This window comes from Emys orbicularis, chromosome 3 (genome assembly GCF_028017835.1).
Source record: "Emys orbicularis isolate rEmyOrb1 chromosome 3, rEmyOrb1.hap1, whole genome shotgun sequence".
NCBI lineage: Eukaryota > Metazoa > Chordata > Testudines > Emydidae > Emys > Emys orbicularis.
The window spans coordinates 148,914,435-148,937,929 of NC_088685.1; the positions used below are offsets into that span (position 1 = coordinate 148,914,435).

Below are 23,495 nucleotides of genomic sequence, written 5' to 3' on the forward strand. Positions count from 1 at the left end.
AGACAGACTAAACTGATGCAATAATTAGCAAATAATTAATAAACTAACCCTGGAATGAAAGAAACAGCAACAAAACTTTCATCAGCAAGGAGAAAAGAAGTAAACAATTAATAAATAAAATAGCAGCACTGAGGAGACCCCAGCTAAAGCTAGCAGAAATTTTTTTTGATGGAATATGTTTCTGTCAGAAATGCTGACCTGCCAAACTTGAAACATTTCATGGGAACATATAGACTTCGATAAGTGCTTTATTTTAATAAGGTAAAAACAATTTGTTTCAACTATATTATATTACTTTAAAATTATTGTAGAATATAAAAGTCAACACAAAGCGCTTTGACCTTACTGAAACAAAGTGCCTTAATGAGGTCATTTTGATATCAACAAAACTAAATTTTTAGAAACTTCTTTTTTCAGGAAATTTTGACTTTTTTATGCCAATTTGGGACTAAAGACAATTTTGAAATGTTGGAATTTCTCATGCAAAAGAAATTCTAAATTTTGCCCAACTCTAGTACCAACTTTTCATACGCCATTTTGTTCATGGTCCTAATTTTTACATCAAGCTACAGGAAAAAAATATATTAATTTTCAAATGTAAGACTGTAAAAATAGTTCTGCTAGTATAGAAAGCAGTGATCCATTTGTTATGTAATGTTCGGCACAGGGAGCACATCACATTTGATCTTTATGATCTGCACTGGCCACCAACTCATTTCCAGGTGTAATTTATGTTATTGGAGTTAACCAGTAAAGGCCTAAAAACCTCATAAATCACCTACTCCTCACAATATATAAGGAGATTAGCTGAAGTGCTGCAGCAAATAACTCCCTTGGTTAAATAACAGGAGTCTGAAGACATGATTTTGGAGCTCTCTTTCCCTATTGGTCCACCAGAACCAAATTTGTTGGCCTCCAATTAATGCTGGAAGTCATTAACTACGCTCACAGTTTCTTTCTTGTTGCGCGGAGGAGGAATTAATTTTGGAAGAGTGATGGAAAAGTCTTAATTCTGGGGATGTGGGAGGATTTTCAATTTTGGACAGACATTGGGCCAGTATCTTGAGGTCCCAAACTAACAGCATTTCAGTAAGCAATACGATAAAATGCAGAAATTAGTATCCGGATACACCCATATCTCCAAATGTTCACATAAGCCATAATTTTCCATTTGTCTCTCTCTTCCATTACATTGTTTACTTTTTGTTTTGTCTTTTTTCATAATTAGCTATTCCTAAAGTATTTCTATGAATATATTGTTCATTTAATTTATTATTACAATGCACCTGTCTAAAACTCTGGATTCCAGTGGGAATACTTGCATAGAAAGATACTACTCAATATGTATCAGAATGTGGCCCTTATTGTTTAACTTTCATTGCTACAGACTGTAAGTTCAACTAGTGCTTTGGATGGGTGCATTTGAATTAGATAAGAGAAATAACATCAAAAAGAAAATCATGTCAAACAACTGTTTTGAATAGTTTAGGAAAGGAAAGAAAATGGAAAATTGTAGTTTGTATGGACATTATGAGATACTGGTGTAATCAAATACTCATTCCTACATTTCATCATACTTACTGGAAAATTGTTTAGTGCCTTGTTTCACCAAAAACTGAGGTTTCGTGTACTATAGCAAGCTTTTCTCAAAATATTTTAATGTAATTATTAGATGTAACTGCATTATGCTGGGTAAATAAAACCATATAAAGTTATAAACAGCTACCTTACAAAACTGATATCCAACCAATAATCTACAATGATAAAATATGGAGCCTGTAACTCTTATAGGACTTGTTGTGGACATTTTTTATAGACAATTTCAGCTTTCTGACTTTGCAGAAAACCATAATACAAACAATATTTCTCCATTATTCAAACTTACCATTGGTGACTATCAGCGCTCATGGTATCCAGCTGAATAGCTTTTTCAGCTACAATCTTTCCTGTAAAAGAAAAAGTTATACTAAAGCATCTCTCCATCTTAGATTAAGCCAGGAACTACATTGTGAGATAATATACTTTAGATATAAAAGAAACCAATCTGATTTTCCATTTAAACACTGAGAGGGATATTGTAACATTATGGATTCACAATACATACACAAATGTATTTTTTATATTTTTGTTTACTTAGGATAGTTCAATTCAGATGCAACCAACTGGTTTTCAGTGATGTTCTGCTTTTGACTCAGGAATGAAGAAATTAAGCGACTTGGCCAAATTCACATTTTGAGTAGGAGTCCAGATGATGAGATTGCTGTTTCTAAAGCCTTAGCTGTAACCAATTAAGCCACATTTTATTATTATTATTAAAAATAACTATAAAAACAAGAGGTAAAGCAAACAATCCTCTGTCCAGTTGGAATTAAAAATAAGTTACTGTGCCAAGTCCACTTTAGAAACAGTTCTCTCTGAGCCTCTTCCCAAACTAAAAATTAAAAAAAAAAGAAAATGCTGCAAGAGACTTCAGAACTCAGAACACCCAGCCATTGCAGGATAAATATCTGAACAGGCTGTGACGCAACACTGCTGATCACATGAATACCTCTGACCCACTTCACATACCACCATTGCTTCTCATCGCTCTCTGCCCTGCCATTATCTCCCATCAACAAGTGCTAAAATTAATCACAAGCAGCAGCAAATGATGTGAGATCAAAGTATAGTTTTATTATTATTTTATTATTTATTTTGTGTGCTGTGTGTGTGCTGGGCACTTTCCAAACAAAGAAGGGAACATCCCTGCCCGAAGGAGCTCACTGTACAGACAGACATGTAAACAAATGGACAGTGAGTAAGGGGAAGGGAGTAACAAAGATATACTTGTGTTAATATTAAACACATACCGTGCATGTAAATTATATCCAAGTTAGTCGTGAAGCAAGACAATGTTAGTTAGCAAGTTTCTTATAGGAATCAAGACAGAGATGAGTCTTCACAAGAGATGTGATGGCAGACAGAGTAGGTACCCTGCAGAGCAGCTCAGGAAGGACACAACATGTGTAAGGGTAGCATGAAAGAAGGCATGGAGAGGTGTGTGTGAGAGAAGCTATCAAATGAGTGGTCCAGGCTGGCATCCCTGGAGGAACAGAGTGGGTTAATGAAAACTCAGAACAAGACAAAGAGATAAGTAAGGAGAGGCAGGACTATGTAGGGCTCTGAAGGCAGTAAGGACAAGTTAAATTTGATGCAGGAGAGGAGGGGGAGCCAGTGGATGAGGTACAGAGGGAGTGATGTAATCAAAGAGATGGGCAAAGAGGATTATTTTAGTGGCAGTGTGTTGTATGGACAGGAGGGGGCCATGGGGTTGTCAGAGAGGCAAGAGAGAAGAATTTTGCAGTAGTCGAGATCAAGACGGCCTGGGTGAGAATTTCTCATTGAGAAAGGAAGATGCTAGAGGTACTGAAGAGGTGGCAGGATTTAGATACAGCTTAAATGTGCAGGACCAGGGAGAGAAAGCAAATGATGACCTCCCAGTTATGAACCCGAGCGATGGCCAAGATGGTGGTGCTTTGGAAAGTTGCAGAGGAAAAAAGGAGGTAGTGAAAGGGAAAAATCAGGAATTCAGTTTTGACCAGTTTGAGATTAAGCTGACAACAGGACATCCAGGAGATGTTGGATACACAGGCTCGGTGCAGTGGATGCAGCATATTCTGCTTTTCATTCTTTAGCACTGCTTCTAGTCCTCAGTATTCCCAGGCTCCCAAAAGAGCCATATTCAGCCCTCCTCACCTGAGACGGGGTTACTAAACTGTGGGGCCTCAGAGGACCCCAACCTTTGCCCTAGGAAAAAAAAATTGCCTTAGCCTTGGCATTTATTTAGACGTCATCAGGCTGAAGATTTTTTTTATTTTAGTTCTGTGTCAGTCTGGCTCACATTTAAGTATTAAAAGCACTGACTGGAGCCAATCCTGACTGGCAAAACCCCTTCTAATCCAGTCCTGGACATCTTCTGAGTAGAGTGAAACTAAGTGCTTGATGCCAAAACACGTGGCAGTTTTATCATGCAAAACATTTTCATCAAGGTCTAAATGCTTATAAAACCAGATTACAAATTACTTGGACTATGACATTTCAGGGAAAAGTGCCACTAAAAGTTCACAGAATGAGCCTTTCTACAATAATCAGGTGTCACTTTATCTAGCCAGTTTTTTGCTCCCCCTACCATTAGCAACATATTTCTTCTTTTCTTCAACATCTGTAGTCATCTCAAACATATCTCCATAAGCTCGTGCAAGTCTCCAAAGAAACCCCTCATGGTTTCCATACTGAAAGGAGAAGGAAGAAGCAGATATATTAGACCATTAAATTGACTAAAATGTAAATGTAATTTTATATAGTTTCCTTGAATAAAAGTTAAAATAATTTAACAGCATATTTATTCTCTCTCCTCATTCCCCTCATTGAAAGATGGTGAATTTTTGGCTATTTTTATTCCTGCCACACTATGTTTATTATGTTTGGAGAGCAAGATAGATGAATTTTTCCCCTAAGAAGAGAAGATAAATATTGGGACACTTAGCTGGAACACATGTGTTAGGTTCGTTCAGGTTTTTTCTTTGTTTTCTTTACAAAAGGACTTTCTATAACTGTTCGTTATTACAAGTAAAAGGGTAATCCATTATAAAAATAGCATGCAGTAAGCAATTAGGATGTTTTCTTTGTGCATGAAATAAAAATCTCATCATACACTCACAGTAAGTATCATATCTACCAGTCTAACTGCTATTTTCTACACTTACTTAAATGAGGAACACTACCAAAAGCACTAATATCTGCCTAACCAGAAGAAATGTATGAAGAGTGAGCACTGTATTAATTACTGCACCTAAAACTCCCAGTGATTTCAATGAGAGCACAAGTGCTGAAAGGTCAAGCTCACCTTAAAGGAAAAGTCCTGGAGCAGGGATAGTAAATAGTCAGATCGCAGGCCAAATTGCCAGACATTTTTGAACGGACCCCAAAATCTTTTTATTTACTTATCATCATTATTGGGGGGGGGGAGGTTATTATTATTTTCTCTGGAGTCTGGACCTTGACTATACCTTGACCAAGATATTTAGACTTTGGCAAACAATAATTGACTATCCCTGTCCTAGAGAATGTACCAGAAAATTGTAACTTTTTATGGGTTTTTCAAATCATCCTTTAGAATTTAATAGAGAATTATATCCCTCTGTAACAGGGTGTACTAGGCCTTTGTGGCCCCCTGCTGGAGGCCCTGCAGTCCTACTACACCCTGCCCTAGGAAAAGAGCAGCAAAGGTGGGTCCTATAGGCCTGCTTAGACAGGCTACATGGAAGGAGCCAATCAGAGCCCAGCAGGCTCAGATAAAAGGAGCTGCAAGGCCTGAGCAGGTCAGTTGATGGCTGTGACCAGAGGAGCAGGGAAGGATGCTTCTCTCTGGTCACAGAAGCTCCAGAGAAGCAGAAGGGTTCTGGTGGTAGTTGCATTCAGAGAGGAGGAAGAGGCTCTGAGAACTTAAGCTCTGAGGTATGGGCAAAGAGAAGGGAGCTGCATGGGAAAAGGCCCAAGGAATAGCAGCAGCAAACTGGAGGGAGCAGTAAGTGGCTGCTGTGTGTTGGGACCTAGAGTAGTAGATGGACCCGGGTCCCCCACCAGCAAGTGCTGGAGTGGCCTACGCCCTGGAAAGGGACACAGCTTGTTTAAAAGCCCAAGAAAAGGGACTAGATTTAAAGGGCCAAGAAACAGGGCCCTGGTGAGGGTAGACCAACAGTCCTTGTGGGGTTCTTTACTAAAAGCCCGATAAAGAGGCTAGACTCAAAGGGTCCAGAGACATTGGTGAAGACACTAATAAGGACACTCTGCTAGTCCTTGTTGGAACCTTGTTAACCCAGAAGGGGTTCATTCATTCAGACGGACTGTGAGACTTGGCTGGAGAGCTGAGCCACTGAAGACCCACCAAGTGAGGTTGACAACCTACAGCCAGGTGCAAGAAAGGCCTGCATTACCACACCCAGCCACTAGAAGGCACTCAAGAGGTGAGTGAGCAGTGATACCCTCCTATAGAATTCTATAGGATGCTTTAAAAAAAACTACACACTAATGATCACTCTATTCGATTTTATGGGGCAGATCCCCAGATGATGTAAACTGTCATAGCTCCATTGACTTCAGTGGATCTCTCCCTATTGGTTTTAGTGTCATTTCTATAAACACTCTTTAAATTTCTTTAGATCCCTGTTGGTTTCTTCCCTATTTAATTCCATAGGACTTTTCCATATAGACAAATTTGAGAGCTGGAAAAACTACTCCTACTGCCTAAAAAAAGTCCATGACATGTCTGTTCCTTAAGAAGCTGTAACAAACTGGAACTTGATATAGTTTAAATTTAGTTCAAAACAAAACAATTAAACCTTTACAGCTACCCTAATAAAAATACTGATCTGATGATACTTTGAAATAATTTTTGTTTTTAATGTAAATTGTTGTACAACACCTTCTAGTCTTCTGTACTTTAGTTCTAATATTTCAGAGTTAAAAAGGATGACATATACAGTAGTGAACCTAGAGCCAGGACTATGAAAATAATTGTACATTTATCCCTTAGTACCTTTTCCTCTTTCTCAAGTAACAGTCTGAAGCTCTCCTTTTTATCATCATCTGAACCACAACGCAAACTGTCCACCTGCTGCAGAAGATTAAATAGTTCTGTTTCCTTTTCTGTTCTCGCAGATGCTGCAGGTAAACTAATCCATCCCCTTTCTTCTTCGGATTCTCCTTCAGTATCACTGTGAGCTGTAATATAGCTAAAATTATAGAAACAATAATTATATATTCTAAAAATATTGACAAAACGTTCTATAACAATTTGTGCCAGTTCCCCAACTTTAAAGAAGTTAGCCCAGTTCCTGATAGTTTCACATTCATTTTACAGTATCCCTATTCTGAACTGGAGAATAGATTCATTATAATTAGCATATTAGGCAAATAGTTAGGAAGAATGCATCAAGTTTAAGTCTGCAAAACATGATTGTCAGGGACATTGCCTAGTGGTTAGAGCACAGGAATACTGTGAGTTCTTATTCTGTTTTTGACACTGTCTCTGTAGCTGTCATGGTTCTGTTACCAGATCTGGACTGGCTACAGAGCTTGCTTCTGAGCAAGATACCTATCAGATGTGTTCATCAGAAGATCCTTTAAGGCACTGCCAGGTATGGCTGAGGTTAGCTTAAATATGGTATTTTATGCACAGAGACATCTAGAGCCTGAACAGTACAATATATTTTAGCATTCCATTACAGTAGCCTTGAAAAACTCACTTGAATTCTGTGACTCATTTTCCCCATCTGTGAAATGTAGGTGTAAATACTAACCAATCGCACAAAAATGTTACCAATGCTGTGTAACTGAATTTTGCAAAATGCTTTCATGATGTCAAATGCTATTTACATATTAAGCATGATCAATTACATCAATATATTTTGTACATTCAGAAGATTAATATCCCACACTGGAAAAACTAAAGTAGTTCACTAACTTCACTGACTGAGTTATGGGAAAATACAACTAAGGAAAGAATCATATTTTATAAATTGCCACACAGAGATAAATAAGTAGCCTTATTTTCCAAAGAGCTGACCACCCAACAATCTCCATTGACTCCAAAAGACATTTGAAGTTCTAGCCATCTATTTAGGTGCACATACCAAAAACAAATAAATAAATAAATAAAAAGAGTAACTGTTGGCATCCATTTTTTGAAAACCATGTTCTTATGGAACAATCTTTTTGCAGTAATCTTTGGAAATTATTTGCTATCAAGCACAGAGCGCTCAAAGTTACCATGACCAGAATAAAATACAAATTGCATATTTTTAATATTTATTGCACACCCTAAGCAATAAATAATTCAGTCAAATTTGCTCAGAACAACCAAAACATACAAATAATTTTCTAGAAATAGGATCATTATAGTGTGTTGGAAATATAGAGCTAAATGATTTTTGATACTTTTATTTAAATAATCCTCTCTTCAATAAATCACTCTAAGAAAACTACCAGAATTAAAATGACATTGTGCATTTACAGCTTGCTTGGATAAGTTAAAGTAATAAGTATGCAGCTGCTTATTGAATAACAGAATTGCCAGATTTGCCACGGTAGTTTCTAAACTTAAATTTCCCCACTGGTATGGGAAAGAAGAGGAATAAAAGCTTTTTAGTGACAAATTGAAAAGCAAAGTATGATGGACAAAAGAAGCGAAATATTCAGAACAGATTTTTATATATTTAGTTTATCTATTAGTTTAGAGCTGAATCCTCATACCACTGAAGTCCAATGGCAAAAGTTCCATTGACTTCAGCAGAGTCAGGATTTGAAAGTTGTTAAATATTTACTTTAGTCTGCTAAAACATATTTAAAAGTGCAATGTGTTGCTATTTCATTATTATTTTGAACTGGTTGTAAAGCTACTGCATATGTAAGCAGTGTATATAATGGACTATATAAACCACCAAAAAAGCAGTATATTTTTAGATGCTTCTTTAGCTGTAATGCATGCTACAGTGCTGAACACCTTCTTGCAAATCAGTTGGAATCCTGACATTCAGGTAAAAAGGGTTGTTTTGTTTAACTACCAACTGAAAATGCTTGGAGTTAGATAGTGTAAAGTAGCAATGATTAAATAGTAATTGTAAATGGAACTACATGTTCCTGTACACTTTTACAATTACAGTATTGTAGAGTTAAAAGCTTTTTTGAACCACATCAAACACCCTTTAAGGTTTAAAAGTGTTTGATTTTACTCATGGGAATCAAGGTCTCAGTGTTATCAATTATCATGAATGATAATTAGCAGAAATAACATCTCCCCATTTGTTTCTTTTTTTTTCCCTGTAAAAACATTGTCTGTCCAAGGCTGAACAACAGACTAACATGATTACTGCAAGATGTTCCCATATAAGCAAAAAATGCCAAGGTCAAGTTTGTGCTGAGAAGCATTCAAAAGCAAGCCTATCAGAGAACTCCAAAGGGTCTTGTGTCAACCTGACAATACCAAGCATCAGCTCCAGGCGGCCAGATCATAAGATACAATTTTTCTACAACTTCACTTGGAAAATCTATAAGCATCTCTCAGCTGAGCAATATTTTGTTGTGGAAATCATAACAAGTGAATAAGCTTCATGAATAACAAAACATAAAAATATCAGGGAAGTAATAATGTTCTCTATGGCCAGATGGTATCCCCATCAACCCACATAACGTGCCTTTCCTTACCTCCCAGACCAAAGGGAAGAACACCTTTTCTAGCCCACAGCCTGTGCTGGGGAAGAGGGAGGAGACAGGGTGAGTTGGAATAGGAATGGGCAGGTGGTTGCACATCATCCCCCTCTGATCCCATGGAAGTGCATTTTTTTAAAAAAACTCTCCTAGTCTGTATTAATATTCATATGTAGCACTTCCTCACCACCACCCCTGCTTGTGAATCCTCACAGAAATATGTGGAAGAGACAATCCGTTCCCTTGATAAAGATAAATGATATTGTTGAATTGTTAGTTTTGATACTTAAAAAAAGAAAAAACAGTATCTCTTAAATCTCTGACAAAGGAAAAATGCTAGGTATATTAAATGAAACATGCTGAAACAATGTTACATTATTAAGGCAAAACCACTGGTTTCTGGGAGCTGTAGTGTATTATACTACAACTCCGTTCTTGCTGAAGAGAGTCACAAGACACGCAATTAGTCCATCAGAGAACTGGCCACCAAAAAAACCTAGCAGTGATGGATGCTGATAGCCCAGATGTAGTACAGCAATGTTTTTAATCTTCTCCTAGTTTGACCTTTTCACAGTTTTTCAGATAGCAAGTTGAAAACTACTTGTCCCTACAGCAAAAGGTCCAAAGAGAGTACCATCTATGGCTCTGATCCTGCAAATAGTTACACATGCATGACTTCACATGTTAGTAGCCCTATTTTCACAGAGCAATGAGGATACTCGACATAATTTAAGCATCTGCTTAACTGTTTGCAGGATCAGGGAACAAATACATTGAGTCTCATCTACCTATGAATTTACTCACTGACTATTCTCTCCCCTACACCTTTATAAGATATTTTAAACATTTTCAGTATGACAGCATTACATACAACTCCTCACTTAACGTTGTAGTTATGTTCCTGAAAAATGCAACTTTAAGTGAAACTATGTTAAATGAATCCAATTTTCCCATAAGATTTAATGTAAATGCGGGGGGTTAGGTTCCAAGGAAATTTGGGGGGAGGGGGGCAGACAAAAGGCATTATACTGTACAATACTGTACTGTGGTGGGGAGGTGCCCGTCTTACCCCACACAGGCACAGCCCGCTGCAGACAATGAGGCAGGCAAGGACGCTAGGAAGCACCTTGCGCAGCAGCAGCTTCTCCCCAGAAGAACAAGTGCTGACTTTGCCGGGGGATGCTCCAGGCCTTCCTCTTCCCGTCCCCGCTCCACTCCAGGCCCGCCTCTTCCCACCCCCACTCCACCTCCTCCCCGGAGCACGCTGCGTCCCCACGCTGGGAGGGAGGAAGGGAGGGGGAGGAGGTGGAGAAGAGGAACTTGTGCAATGATCCCTTGTAAAGTCAGCCAAACGACGTTATAAGGGAGCATTGCACAACTTTAAATGAGCATGTTCCCTAATGGAGCAGCGACGTAACTTCGAAACAATGTTAAGTGGGAGGATGTTAAGTGAGGAGTTACTGTACTAAGAAGGGAACACAGATTTAGACATCTTCTCATTAAAGCAAGGATATATGCAGTTTATCAGTTTGAATCAGAGGCTGATTTACCTCAAAATAGAGAATTCTTCCAATTGCTAAATAACAAAGTAAGAAAATATTAAAAATTACTGATGTGAAAAATGCTAAAAGGAGCCCAATGACTGGTTTCACCTGAACAAGCTAGCAGCCTTTTATATCACCCTGGTTCTAAAAGTTTGAGTAAAGATTGGAAAGCACCCAGCACATTTTAATCAGTACTAATTTTAATCACATCAGTACTTCCACTGAAGTCAACAGGATTACTTATGTGCTTAAATTTAGGCATGTGCTTAAGTACGAAGTAGAGCCCTAAAGAACTTGCAATCTAAGGCCAACCTTGCAGACACTGACCCATGCATGTAATCTAACTGAAGTCAATGGGACTTCTCATGTACATAAAGTTAGACTCACACATAAGTTTTTGCAGGATCAGAACCTAAACTTAGAAATGATCCAGTGACTGAGAGTAACAAAAGGTGGAGAGCACTATTATGAGCAAGCTTAGACTTCAGAGCAATATGTTTCAGACTGAGGTTAGACATGTGCACAGCTTCATAGTTCAAGTAAAAGGTAGTGTTTAGGTTTTTTTATTATTATAATTGTGATTCTTATAGGTAACAGAGAAAGTGAATCTTAAGGAACTATTTCAATGACAAGAGGGTCAGCTTTGCACTTGGTGTTTTGTTATATTGTGCATATGCTTTTCAATGTAAGTAAAGTTATTAAGCATTTGTAAAGGAAAGACTATTGCAAAGAACCATGACGGTAAGGTATAGAGTATCTACTCAGGCTCAAAATAAAAAATATTTCAGTAGAAAAGTGTTGTTCTACATTTTCACCTTTACAGGTTAACTTAGTAAAAAAAAAAAAGGCTATTGATTATTTCAGCCTCAGGTAAGTCTGTATGTCATTAAAACATTTTCCTATGACAGTCAAACTAATAATCCAAGAATATCATAGTTTATTATTACATTAATCTGATTTGATTTAAAAGACAGCCTACATATAACTTCAAATACATCTGGGGAATATTAGTATTGAAGTCTACCAACAACTTTGACCAACAATAATGATTTTGTATAATATATTTGATTAGTTAGATTTACTAATTTTCAGTATTCATGTTAGATGCAGTCTACCCTACACATATGTAACATTCAGACACAACAGGTTACCATAATATGCAACACCTGTTTACAGAACCATTCGATAACTACCTTTAAAGCCACTAGAAGTCAGAAATAACAGAAAAGGCATAAATACAGAAGAGCCGTTCTGTATTTCTTTGACGGTATCACACCTTTAGTATCTCAAACGAGAGAGATGCTCTCTCTGTGGAATTTCCCTACTAAAACACAATTAAACCAAAAGCATGATCCCAGAACTTTTTCTTCATCACATTAAAGACAGATCATAGAAGCTGGCTCTCTATATTGTCTTAGACTGTTACTAAATGCAGGCCTTTACAATTCTACAGCATGTTTAGAATTTATTACATTAATCTGATTTGATTTAAAAGCTAGCCTACATATAACTTCAAATACTGCAGTCATTCCATGAACAAATTTGCATGGACATTAAGAGAGCTTTCTTCAGAGCACAGTCTCTAAGTGGTGTAGCAGATTTGTCAGTATGTGCACCGAAGAGTTGAGAACACACACTTGGGGCAAACTCCTATTTCTTTCCTTTTCTTAAAAGGGAAAAATATTTATAAAGGACTTCAGTAACCCGTTAATAAAATTCTACATGATCCTCCATGACAACTGGCATTTATTTGCAGTTCTAGAAAAAAGGCCAAGGACTGAATGGTATGTCATTGCCCATGCTGTGCCTGTTTAAACTTACAGAAAGTGAGATCAGAAACTGAGCTTAGATTCTGTGTTTCCAGGCCAGCAAATGATGACCTCACTAAGAAAACGGTATACTCACTTCTCAGGCAATGGGGAGCATTGAACACAATTAGTGAGGAGTGTAACGCACTTTGAAGGGAAAACACTAAACTCTTAGACACAACTGGGACCCTTAAAAAAATGATCCAAGAGTAACATTTTTGACACATTTCAGAAGGAGCTTCTTTTTAAACATTCCATTTGAAGTTGTGCCGATATGGGATGCCTCCATGAGAAGGTTAGGAGCAAAGCTGTGCAGGAGTCAGAAGTTATGTTATGCAGGAAATTTCATGATTTCAAAATCTGTTTTCATTCTGAATAGGAACAAACCCCCAAAAAATTAAAATTTCAGGCAAAATAAATATTTTGGAAAAAAATTGTTTCAAGTCAAACTGTTTTATTACTCTAAAATTTTATATTATAATAGAAAATATAAAACTCTAAAATTTTATATTAGAAAATATAAATTTAAATATTAAAAGTCACGTTGAAACAAAATATTGAACCATTCCATCCCATGTGTTCCAAAATGCTTCATTTTGATTTGTTTTTTCTGTACAAAATTGAGACATTCCTAGAAGACCTGTGCAAATCAGCCACAGCAGGGTATAGGATGGCCCTACTGATTTGGAAAGCTTTTTCAGATGCTGAGATATAGAATAATTAGTACACATGAAACATAAATAAATTAGACTGCTGTTTACAGAACATAATTCCACATATATGGTACTAAAATGTTGTTTGCATGCCAATTTTAAAGTGTATTGTGCATGAAATATTTTGAAGACTCACCCTCCTTCACTATCTGCCTCCTCAGAGCTGGTAGTTTCTGTTGCACCATAAACTGTCTCAGCTCTTCTTTTTCTGGTGGCTTTGTGTAAAGGGCTAATCCGACGAACACCAGCCTTCCCTTGCAGCTCATCTCGAACAAGCTCTTCCAGCTTTGGAACAGCTTCTTTAAGAAACTTCACTTCTCTCTTCAGTTCTTCCACACTCAATAGTAAGCCATTCAATTTTTCCAGTATCTGAAGCTGTCTTCCTTGTAAAGCCATTACTGTTCCTTGCTCATTATGAGTCTCATTTTGCAAATCTACATAATGAAATCTGTTGCGTAAATCTAGAAACGCAGGCAAATTTACAGTTGCTCCAGATTTTCGGCTCTTGTGATACCAAACCAGTACCAAGCTTATTCCAGCAGCCCCTGCCATTATGCCCAATATCAGCCCTTTGTTTTCAGAGTGAGACATTTCTCTGTTTATCTGAAAATGAAGTAGGGGGGGAGAGAATGAAATCTGCTTTTTCACTCCATCAGAAATACTCTCTTACCTTTAAACCATAAATCTAAGTCGATACCAGCCAGCAGATATGGTATATACTTAGGTATCTCATACATTTATTAGCCTCAGTAGTAATAAAATAAAATACTATATATGTGCAATGAGGGCAACAGTGTTGCAATAAAGACCTTAACCTATGTACTACTCAGTTTTTTTGTGTTCAAGGCCCCCATTCTGCAAACACACTTACGTATGTGCAGGACTGTGGCCTTCATTTGTAACCTTAATATTGCAGTTAATGTCCTTGGGCGTATCTGTTTTAAGAGGAGAAACCTCTGTAATTTGGTTTTATAAAATTCTATGGTTTTTAAACTGCAATAGTTTCTAATATTACTTAACATTTACTTAAGAATTTATATTTTCACAGCACTTTACAAATTTAAGCCCTGATTTTACAAAAACTTGTGTGTGTAAGTGTGTAACTTCAGATATGGTCCTGCCTTAAAAGTTACGTACATGCATAAGGGTTTGCAAGGGGCTCAGGGTCAGATTCTGCATGTGGATCCGCCCCCCTGCAGTGCCCCCAAAGAAACTGTGACAGTCAAAGGAGGCTGCCTTAGTTTGCACATACACAAAATACCTAGCTATGGCACTATGGAGTGGCAAAGCCTGTTTTACAGCAGGCACTGACATAGTTTAATAAAATGTCTATTGTGCATACATGGAGCCTTTAAAATGGCTTGTATCTTCATAATTTTTAAATTCTTTTCAAAGACATGCAAGGATTACCCTTCTGTTAAGGTCTAGCCACATGGGCAATTTGGTGTTTGAAGGTTGGCTTAGAGATTTCCCCGCACAAAAGTAGTCATAAATTTTTTTTAAGAGGTGGAAGCACTATCTTCCCCTGACTCCCTTGATCAAAAAACAGCCGAAAGGGTTGGATGGTCTTCAGACTTCGGAAAAGTCTTCACCTGCCACCTGACCCCAAGCAGGGCACGTTCAGCACAAAGGGAGGATATTTTAGAAAAGCACAAATGAGTGAAAAGAGGGACGGGTTCCAGGAGCAGGGGAAGATACACGGCCCCAGCACTGGAGCGTTCACTGCGTCTCCCTCTCGCACACCAGCCGGCCGGGCCATGTTAACTAGGGAGCAGAGAGAACTCAGCGGCGAGCAGAGGGCACAGTCCAGGGCCGTCCCGGCGGCCTCAGGGACCCGCGGCGCGTGACTGACTCCTCAGGCCCCTTCTCCCCGGGGGGGCAGGGCAGGGCAGGGACCTGGACCCTGCCTGCGGGGTCAGGTGCATTTGCCGAGCTGGCGCCTTCTCAGCAGGCGGCGCAGGGGGGCTCGCCCCGCCGGGTTTCTGAGCACCGGGCGCGGCGGGGAGGGCAGCTCCGCAGCCCATTGCCCGGGCGGGCTGCAGCCCCTGCGCTGCGTGCGGAGCCAGAGGCGCTGCCTCCTGCCCGGGGAGAGGCGGGCGGGCGGGCTGCAGCCGGAGGGCGGTAGCGGGACCCCGGGGGTCGATTCAGCCCCGGTTACGTACCGGGCAGCGCGGGGGTGGCGGGGCTCCGGCTCGGAGAGGAGACGCGGCTCCGCCTGGGAGGACGGAGGGGGCGGGCGCGGCGCAGGGGGCCGCCCAAGAGCTGCCGAGACCCGGATACAGATGGGCCGGGCGAGCGGGGCCCCTCCGGGGCTGGAGACCCCGAGGACTGCGGCCAGCCCGGAGCCCGTCCGCCCCGGGGCGGCTCCTGCTTGGCGGCGGGGGGCCGGCAGTGCGGAGCCAGCGTCCCCTGCGGCGGGGACAAGGGCCCGGGGTGAAATCCCGGCCCCGCTGAAGCCTCCTGCAAACCGCCCAGTGACTTCAATGGGCTTCCCCCGGCTGCGCCCGTCCCCGCTGGGCCCTGCGCGGGGCTCCTGGGACAGCCTGGCTAGGCAGGGGCAGCTGCTCGGTGGGGTGGAGACGCTGACTTTACAGTGACAGCAGTACCAGCCGGTAACGCCCTTCGGGGCAGCTGCTGTACAGGTGGCTTCAGAGAAAGGAAGTGAAAGCGGCGCAGGATGTCTGCAGCAAGACACCCCCCCCCCCATCACCTGGGATATATTTTTGATTATTCGTGTTCCCATAGCGCCTAGGGGGGCCTCAGGTGTGGACCAGGATCACATTGTGCTAGGCGCTGTGCGAACAGAACATAAAGCCGGTCCCTGCCCCAGAGAGCTTACAGTCTGAGTATAAGACAAGAGACAGATAGATTTGGACAGATAACTGGGGAGGACAAGGAAACAATGAGACAGTATTTGTCAGAATGACAGGCCATGGTCTCTTTATGCCAGCAGCTTAGTCACTGTAACGTTTTTTTAGGCATCACAGTAAAGGAGGGATTTGAAGAAGGATAATGAGATAGTTTTGCAGGTGTTTACAGGCAGCACCTCCCAGGCATGAGAAGTGGCATGAGAGAAAGCACAAGGTGCTTGAAAGTTTAACATGTGGGCAATGAAGGCAGTGGTAGCAAATGAGAGATGATAGGTGGGATGAGGATAGGTCACAAAGGGCCTTGAAAGTGAAGACAAGGAGCTTATGTTTGGTGCGATAGAGAAAGGGGTGCCATTTCTCACACAGGCTTTTATGTTGCACCCTCATATAAGAGCTCTGTAAGGCCTGAATCATGTAAAACCCACACACTTTGATTTCAGCATGACTATTCACAGAGGTAAAGTTAAGCATGTGAGAAAGTGTTTGCAGGATCAGGGTTTTAGACTCCAATCTTGCAAGGTACTTAACATGCCTTAATCTCTGTGCCCACACAGAGGCCCACTGAGGTTCCACATGGGTGCAGACCCAAATGGAGCATGTTGTAAGACTGAGGCCTAGTCCTTTGCAGTTTGGTCTGCGATTGATACATTTGACACACTTATTACAAGGAATGGCTTTATCAGGGTACTTTTATGGCTCCCATCACACTCTTATCTGAGCACTTCTAATACATTTATCAATTTATCCTCACTACACCTCTGATACAAAGAATTATTATTATTTCCATTTTACAAGTGAGAACTGAGATAATCTCAACAGAGTTAAGTATCTGATTTGCAAAATTTCTGAACACTGACAATTCCAGTTGATGGGAGCTGTCCGTACTCAGTCAAGTCTTAATATAGTCTCAGAGGTCTGAGCACCCGCAACTTGCACCGACAGTAGTAGGAGTTGTGGGTGCTCAGCAGTTTAGATAATCAGTTTAGAAAATCTTACGTAACTTGGAAACTTCATGAAAATATTAGGTATATTATTTCCAAAGGATTTTAGTATAGTGAGAGTTATAGTTTTAAGTTAGATAATATAGCTGCTATTTTTAGACAGAATGGTGCCAGTCTTCTAGCTAATTGTCTTTCAGGTGTTGATATTCAGGAACAAGTGTAGCAAAAGCCTTGCTTGCAAACCTTTATTTATATTTTCATTTTTAAGTACTGTGCCAAATATATTCATGCAAGCCACAAAGTTGAAATAAAAGATTACAGATGCAGCAACCAGTTAATTTTTTGTTTCAGTGGGCTGAGATTTTCAAAAGTAGGTGCCTAAAATGAGGCATCTAGATAAGTGGCCTGATTTTCAAAAGTACTTCCAAGAATTGTAATGGGGGTGATTGTCTGGTGCTTCTGTTAACTTCAGTGGGAGCTGTTCTTCCTGTTGAAGAAGAAAAGGTATTTTATGATTTTGCGCATAAAGAATTGAACTGTGAGGCTGCGTGGTGCCCCTGTCCAACCTCTACCCATTCTGTCATGATGAGCTACATACTGCGAGGCAGTCAGACATTAGAAGTGGCTGCCATAGAATATGTATTTATTTTTCTCCATGACCCACAAAGTGCATTAGGGGCAGTACTTGGAGCTGACTGGAAAACAACAATTCTGTTTTGCAAAAATTTGCAAGGTTTTGAAGTTTTGTTTTCATTCCAATGCAGAAGGAAAATGAGGCCTCTTGAAATCTGTTGTCAAAAAAAACCCAAGGGAGACAGACACCCCAGAATAACTAGTAGTTGGGACAGTTTTCTTGGTTGTGGGTGTCCCCAGCTCAAGTCCCTGAACTGAATCAGCCAGCGCAGGGACTTGGTCCTCAGGCTCCTACTCACCAGGTTATAGAGTCAGTCTTTGTTTCTAGCTCAATGAATATTTATACCAAGTGGAACAGCTCCAACAGGAGAGATTGGGCAGTGTCTGAATCCAGCATTCTAGCCTTTTAGTTGGATTGTATTAAGCAAGTGGCCAGTGGTCACCTTGGAGCTCATAGTTTAGCTCATAGTTTTCGTGTCGTGGCTACTTGGAGCTTCACAGCAGCAATGGGGCTAACCCTTGGATCTAGAGCAGGGTGGGAATTTCTTGATGAAAGGCGCTTTCATTGGAAAATGCTGATTTGTTGAAACCAAAACTGTTCGTGGCAGGGTGGATTTGATTTAAATCATTATTTAAATCATTAGTCTGGAAGACTCGTGCATTTTTGTTGGTTGTTATAACCTTAATACATATTCTTCACAACTCAGAGATAGATGTAGGTTTCATTTTTAGAAGATACACACTATACATTTTTAAAGAATGATTTATTTTGAAAACTTTTCAGATTAGTTTTACAGCTATATCAAAAAATAAATGATTGTTTGGTTATTTCATTTACCAAAGGTAATTGAAGCAGATATTTATGAAGTCATTGGGAGATCAACTATCTCCAATTCAACAGGTTAAACATTAATATTTGGAGGATTTTCTTGCCATGCTGTATTAGGAGGAGAACATCACCAGACAGACATTTAAATTGTTTTATTTAACTAAAACAACAACATTAAGTATTCTGTATTTTTTTCTTCAACAGCAAACATATAATATTTTAAGAAAACAAGCATATGTCCCTCGCTTCTCACATTTATCTCCAGATTTCTTCTCCTTGTCCAGATCTATTCTGCCCCCAACAATCTTCTATTCATTGAACTTTTAGAATCTTTGCACTTTTAGAGAGAGGTAAGGGATTGACTCTGTGTACACAAATTTGCAGAGGGACAATAGAGTTGAGGTCTGTTATTTCTCACCTCTATATATTATTTATTTATTTTAAAACATTTTTGCTGTTAACAAGCATGTTACCTCTGGAGACACAAATCCACAGTTTGAGAACTGCAAAACTAAGCATCTCTGATGGTATCTTCTAGACTGAGCACTGAGTCCCATTGGGTAGATAGAAAGATTAACCTAAATAATCTATACAGAAGCCCCTGGAACCCCATAAAATTGGGTCCCTAATCCATGAACTATTGGAACGCACTTACAAAACTTTTCTTAAACATTACATGAATATATTGTCTCATACTATAGAAGTAGAATTTATAATCCCTATTCCATGATGAGATATCTTTGAGCTATAATGTGTCTTAATTAAAACTATCTTTAGATAGGTTTTTTCCTCAAAAAGCATTTTATCAAAAAAATCCGATTTAAATAAAAAAATCTGATTTTTTTTTAAATCATTGATTTTTATCCACCCTGGTTCGTGGGGGAAAAAATGGTTGCGACAAATTTCCCACTTAAACAAAACATTGAAAAAATATTTTCAAAATTATCGAAAGACCTCCCCACCACTTTCATCATTTTCTAAACAAAGAATTTCTAATTTTTTGGAGGTGATACAACTTCATTTTTAAATTTAAGTTAATTTATAGTAAAAAACAAAAAAAAAATTTACATTCACTTTCCTGTTTTATAATGAAGCCCATCATAGATGTGTCTAAACTCCAAAATTCTTCGCTTCTCTGGCTGCCCTGAAATCCATTCCAGACATAATCAAGGGATCTTCAGAAGGCTGATGAATGCCTTACCATTAACCTTTATAGTAGGTTCTTCTTATACAAAGTAATTCTTGGAAAGGTCTGATCAGGTTATGATCTAAAAGGCTATCCATAATGCCGATAGGATCTGCACCAACACTCATTATGAGTCTTTCTGTCAACTTCATTGACTTCACTGGGTTTTGAATCAGATTCATGAAAGAGGAACTTTTTTATCTTATATTGAAATGCAGCTACCTCTGGGGTGGAAGGTGATATAGTTGTGCAAGCTGTGGGAAAACCGTTGAGGTCAGGTATTTAAGAAAGCGTGCTATATTCAAAGAGGGTTTGGGTAGGCAGATTGTAGCTTCTTACATTGGCGTGTGGCCAGGAGACTGAGACTAGGGGCATGTCTTCACTACCCACCGGATCGGCGGGTAGCGATCTATCTATCGGGGATTGATTTATCGCGTCTAGTGTAGACGCGATAAAATCGATCCCCGATCGCTCTGCCGTCGACTCCAGAACTCCACCGCAGTGAGAGGCGGAAGTGGAGTTGACAGGGGAGCGGCAGCGGTCGACTCGCCGCCGTCCTCACAGCCAGGTAAGTCGACCTAAAATACGCAACTTCAGCTACGCGAATAGAATAGTTGCGTATCTTAGGTTAAACCCCTCCCGCCTCCCCCCCATAGTGTAGACCTAGCCTAGGATTTTTGAGCACGAGAGTCGTGGTCAGTAGCATCGTTTTCCATCTCTTCCAAAAAGCTGCATGTCCAGCAGCACCTTGCTGGGACATTGATTCCAAATTGCCTCAAACAGACGTGCTTCCTATTAAAACATCCACAGTACTCCCAACAGCACATTGTTTTCTTTAGAGGTCACTTATCCAAGCACCAACCAACCCTGCTTATCTTGTGAAATCTTACAACAGCACACTACTCTATGGATGCAGACAGCATGTAATTGCTTTTCCAGTGCTAAATATATATGCACTCCTCTCTGAGATTGTTCATTAATAAAAATAAGCAGATGATGCTATAATCAGTGTGTATCTGCGGCTAGCTCACCCTTTCTCTCCCATGCTCTCTTCATATAACTCTGCCTGCTTCTACCCTGTATTACTGCAAACTGCTGGTAGTTCGTTAGAAGAGAGAGTGGGGGGTGGAGGTGGGAAAGGAGGCAAGATAAAGCACGTGCTCAGAGAAGGAAGAAAGCTAATTTAGTGTTATGGATTAGGAGCCAATACTGGATAAATAAATTTCCCTGAGTAGAGTGTGCTTGTAAGTATTGCTTTATTATTCCAACTGAAAGTGAATGATAGAAAATATGACCAGAGTTATCTTACTAGCAGCAGGAAAATGTATAGATTCATAGATTTTAAGGTCAGAAAGGACCATTCTGTCCATCTAGTCTGACCTCCTGTATAACAGGCTGTACAATGTCATCAAGTGGTTCCTCCATCAAACCCATCCATGTGACTGAGCCAAAGCACATCTTTTGGAAAGGCATCCCCATGCATTAGAGCCAGATGCTAACAGAAAATCTTTTTTCTGTAGTGATGTGGTGTTAAGGGACACGGAGAAGAAGAAAATCTCTAGTTGGGCTGAGACTAAAGTTAGAGCAGAGAGGCCAGGATAATCAGAGCTAGAGCCCAGGACTGGCAAGCAGAAGACCTGCCGTTTTCTATTGCTGGCTTTGTGATCATGAGCAAGTCTCTTCACCTCTGTGTGCATCCGTTTCCACAACTATAAAATAGAGATAATCAAGGTTTCATTTATTAACCCCATTTTACAGGGTGGGAGACTGAGACACAGCTGGGGCCTGTCTACACTATACGACTATAAAAACAACAAGGAGTCTGGTGGCACCTTAAAGACTAACAGATTTATTTGGGCATAAGCTTTCGTGAGTAAAAACCTCACTTCTTCGGATGGTGAGGTTTTTACTCACAAAAGCTTATGCCCAAATAAATCTGTTAGTCTTTAAGGTGCCACCAGACTCCTTGTTGTTTTTGTAGATACAGACTAACATGGCTACCCCCTGAAACTGTATACGACTATAGTGCATTTGTAAGTTGCTGACCCCCACATGTTGCTCAGTGCCTATGGATAACGCAGCTCCTAAGCATGTGTTTGTTCTGTGCTTAACCCCTATGTAACACCAGGGCTGGATGGCCTTTTTCTGCTGTGCTGTAGGGAGCAAGCACTTGGAACTAGGGGTCTGAAGAGGCTCTCAAAAGCTTATTTTTTTGAATAATTTTTATCAATGAACTGGAAGAAAATATAAAATCACTGCTGATAAAATGTGTGGGTGACAAAATACTGGCAGAGTTGTAAATAATGTTGAGGACAGGGCAATCATACAGAGCGATCTGGATCACTTGGTAAGCTGGACCCATTCAAACAAAACAAGTTTTAACAGAGCTAAATGCAAGGTAATATACCTAGCAACAAAGCATGCAGGCCACACCTACGGAATAGTGGTATCCAGGAAAGTACTGACTCTGACAAGGTTTTAGGAGTCATACTGTGCAAGCTACTCAACATGAGCTCCCACTGCAATGCTGTGGTGAACAGGGCTAAAGCCATCCTTAGGCATGTGAGTAAGATAGGGAGGTGACACAGTATCAGTGAGACAGACTGGAATATTGCAGCCAGTTTTGGTGTCCATATTTTTAAAAGATGTTGAAAAATTGAAGAGATCGTGCAGCAAACAGAAAATGTTTTGAGGGCTGGAGAAAAATGTCTTCTTGTGAGCTATTGAAAGAGCTTGATCTGTTTAGCTTATAAAAAAGGTCAAGAGGTGACTTCATTGAACTGTCTAAGTGCCTTCATGGAGACCAAATATCAAGTATTAAAGGGCTCTTTAATCTCGCAGAGAAAGGCATAACAAGACCGTGTGGCTGGAAAGTGAAAACAGACAAATTCATATTAGAAATAAGGCACAAATATTTAACAGTGAGCATGATTCACCATTAGAACAACAAACTATAAAGGGAAGTGGTGGATTCTCCATCTCTTGATGTCTTCTAGTGAATACTAGATGCCTTTCTGGTACGTGCTTTGATCAAAACCTAGCTTTGGGTTATACAGGAGGGCTGGGATATGCAGAGGGTCAGATTAGATGCTCCAATGGTCCCTTCTGGCCTTAAAATCACTAATTTATGAAAAACTGAGTGTGGCATAGGGAGCAGCCTCTGAAGCTTTACTGTGTAGCCGGCTTGATCCCCAGACTCAACTGTTGTTGAGTGGGGTGATCTACAGGGAGCACCTCAAACATCCAGAGAGGCTAGCCAGGGGCAGGACATCAGCCTTGCAGGGAAGGGGTGGGTGTGGCAGTGACATCACAAAGGCCTGTTGCAGGACCTCAGCCTATTGGGCAAAGGTGGTGGGGAGGCAGTGACTGCACAGAGAGACCCTGACATCAGCCAGGCAGGATAGAGGTACAGGGCAGGGGGAACCTCAGAGATCCCCGTGGCCTTGCTGCAGCAAGTCTCCTTCTCAGGGTTTCTCCTCGAGGACTCAGAGAGAATTAGGATTCATGTATTTGAGCGGGAGGAGGAACCTTTTTAGAGCTTTCTCCTTTCCTACAACTCATTTTGCTAGAAAACTAACGTCCCTGTCTAGAAGGTAAGAGCCTCCGAGAGGTTTGGAACCTGTTCAGTCTGATCCACCTGGTGCCGGCTGAATTCTAGGCACAGAAAACACTAGGTTAAAGTGGTAGAATTTGATTTCCTAGCTAGGACTTTGTCCTGTAGAATC

General features: G+C 40.2%; 1 protein-coding gene across 1 annotated transcript in view; it reads right to left on the reverse strand.

Moving 5' to 3' along the window:
* Window positions 1-14,745, reverse strand: part of RMDN2 (regulator of microtubule dynamics 2) — a 38,894-nt gene extending 24,149 nt beyond the window's left edge. The window contains exons 1-5 of the mRNA XM_065401469.1: window positions 14,722-14,745; window positions 13,448-13,914; window positions 6,578-6,773; window positions 4,169-4,271; window positions 1,886-1,946 (exon numbers count right to left, since the gene is read on the reverse strand). Coding sequence (XP_065257541.1) covers window positions 1,886-1,946; window positions 4,169-4,271; window positions 6,578-6,773; window positions 13,448-13,914; window positions 14,722-14,745 — 851 coding nt within the window. The remainder of the gene's footprint in view (window positions 1-1,885; window positions 1,947-4,168; window positions 4,272-6,577; window positions 6,774-13,447; window positions 13,915-14,721) is intronic.
* Window positions 14,746-23,495: the final 8,750 nt, after the last annotated feature.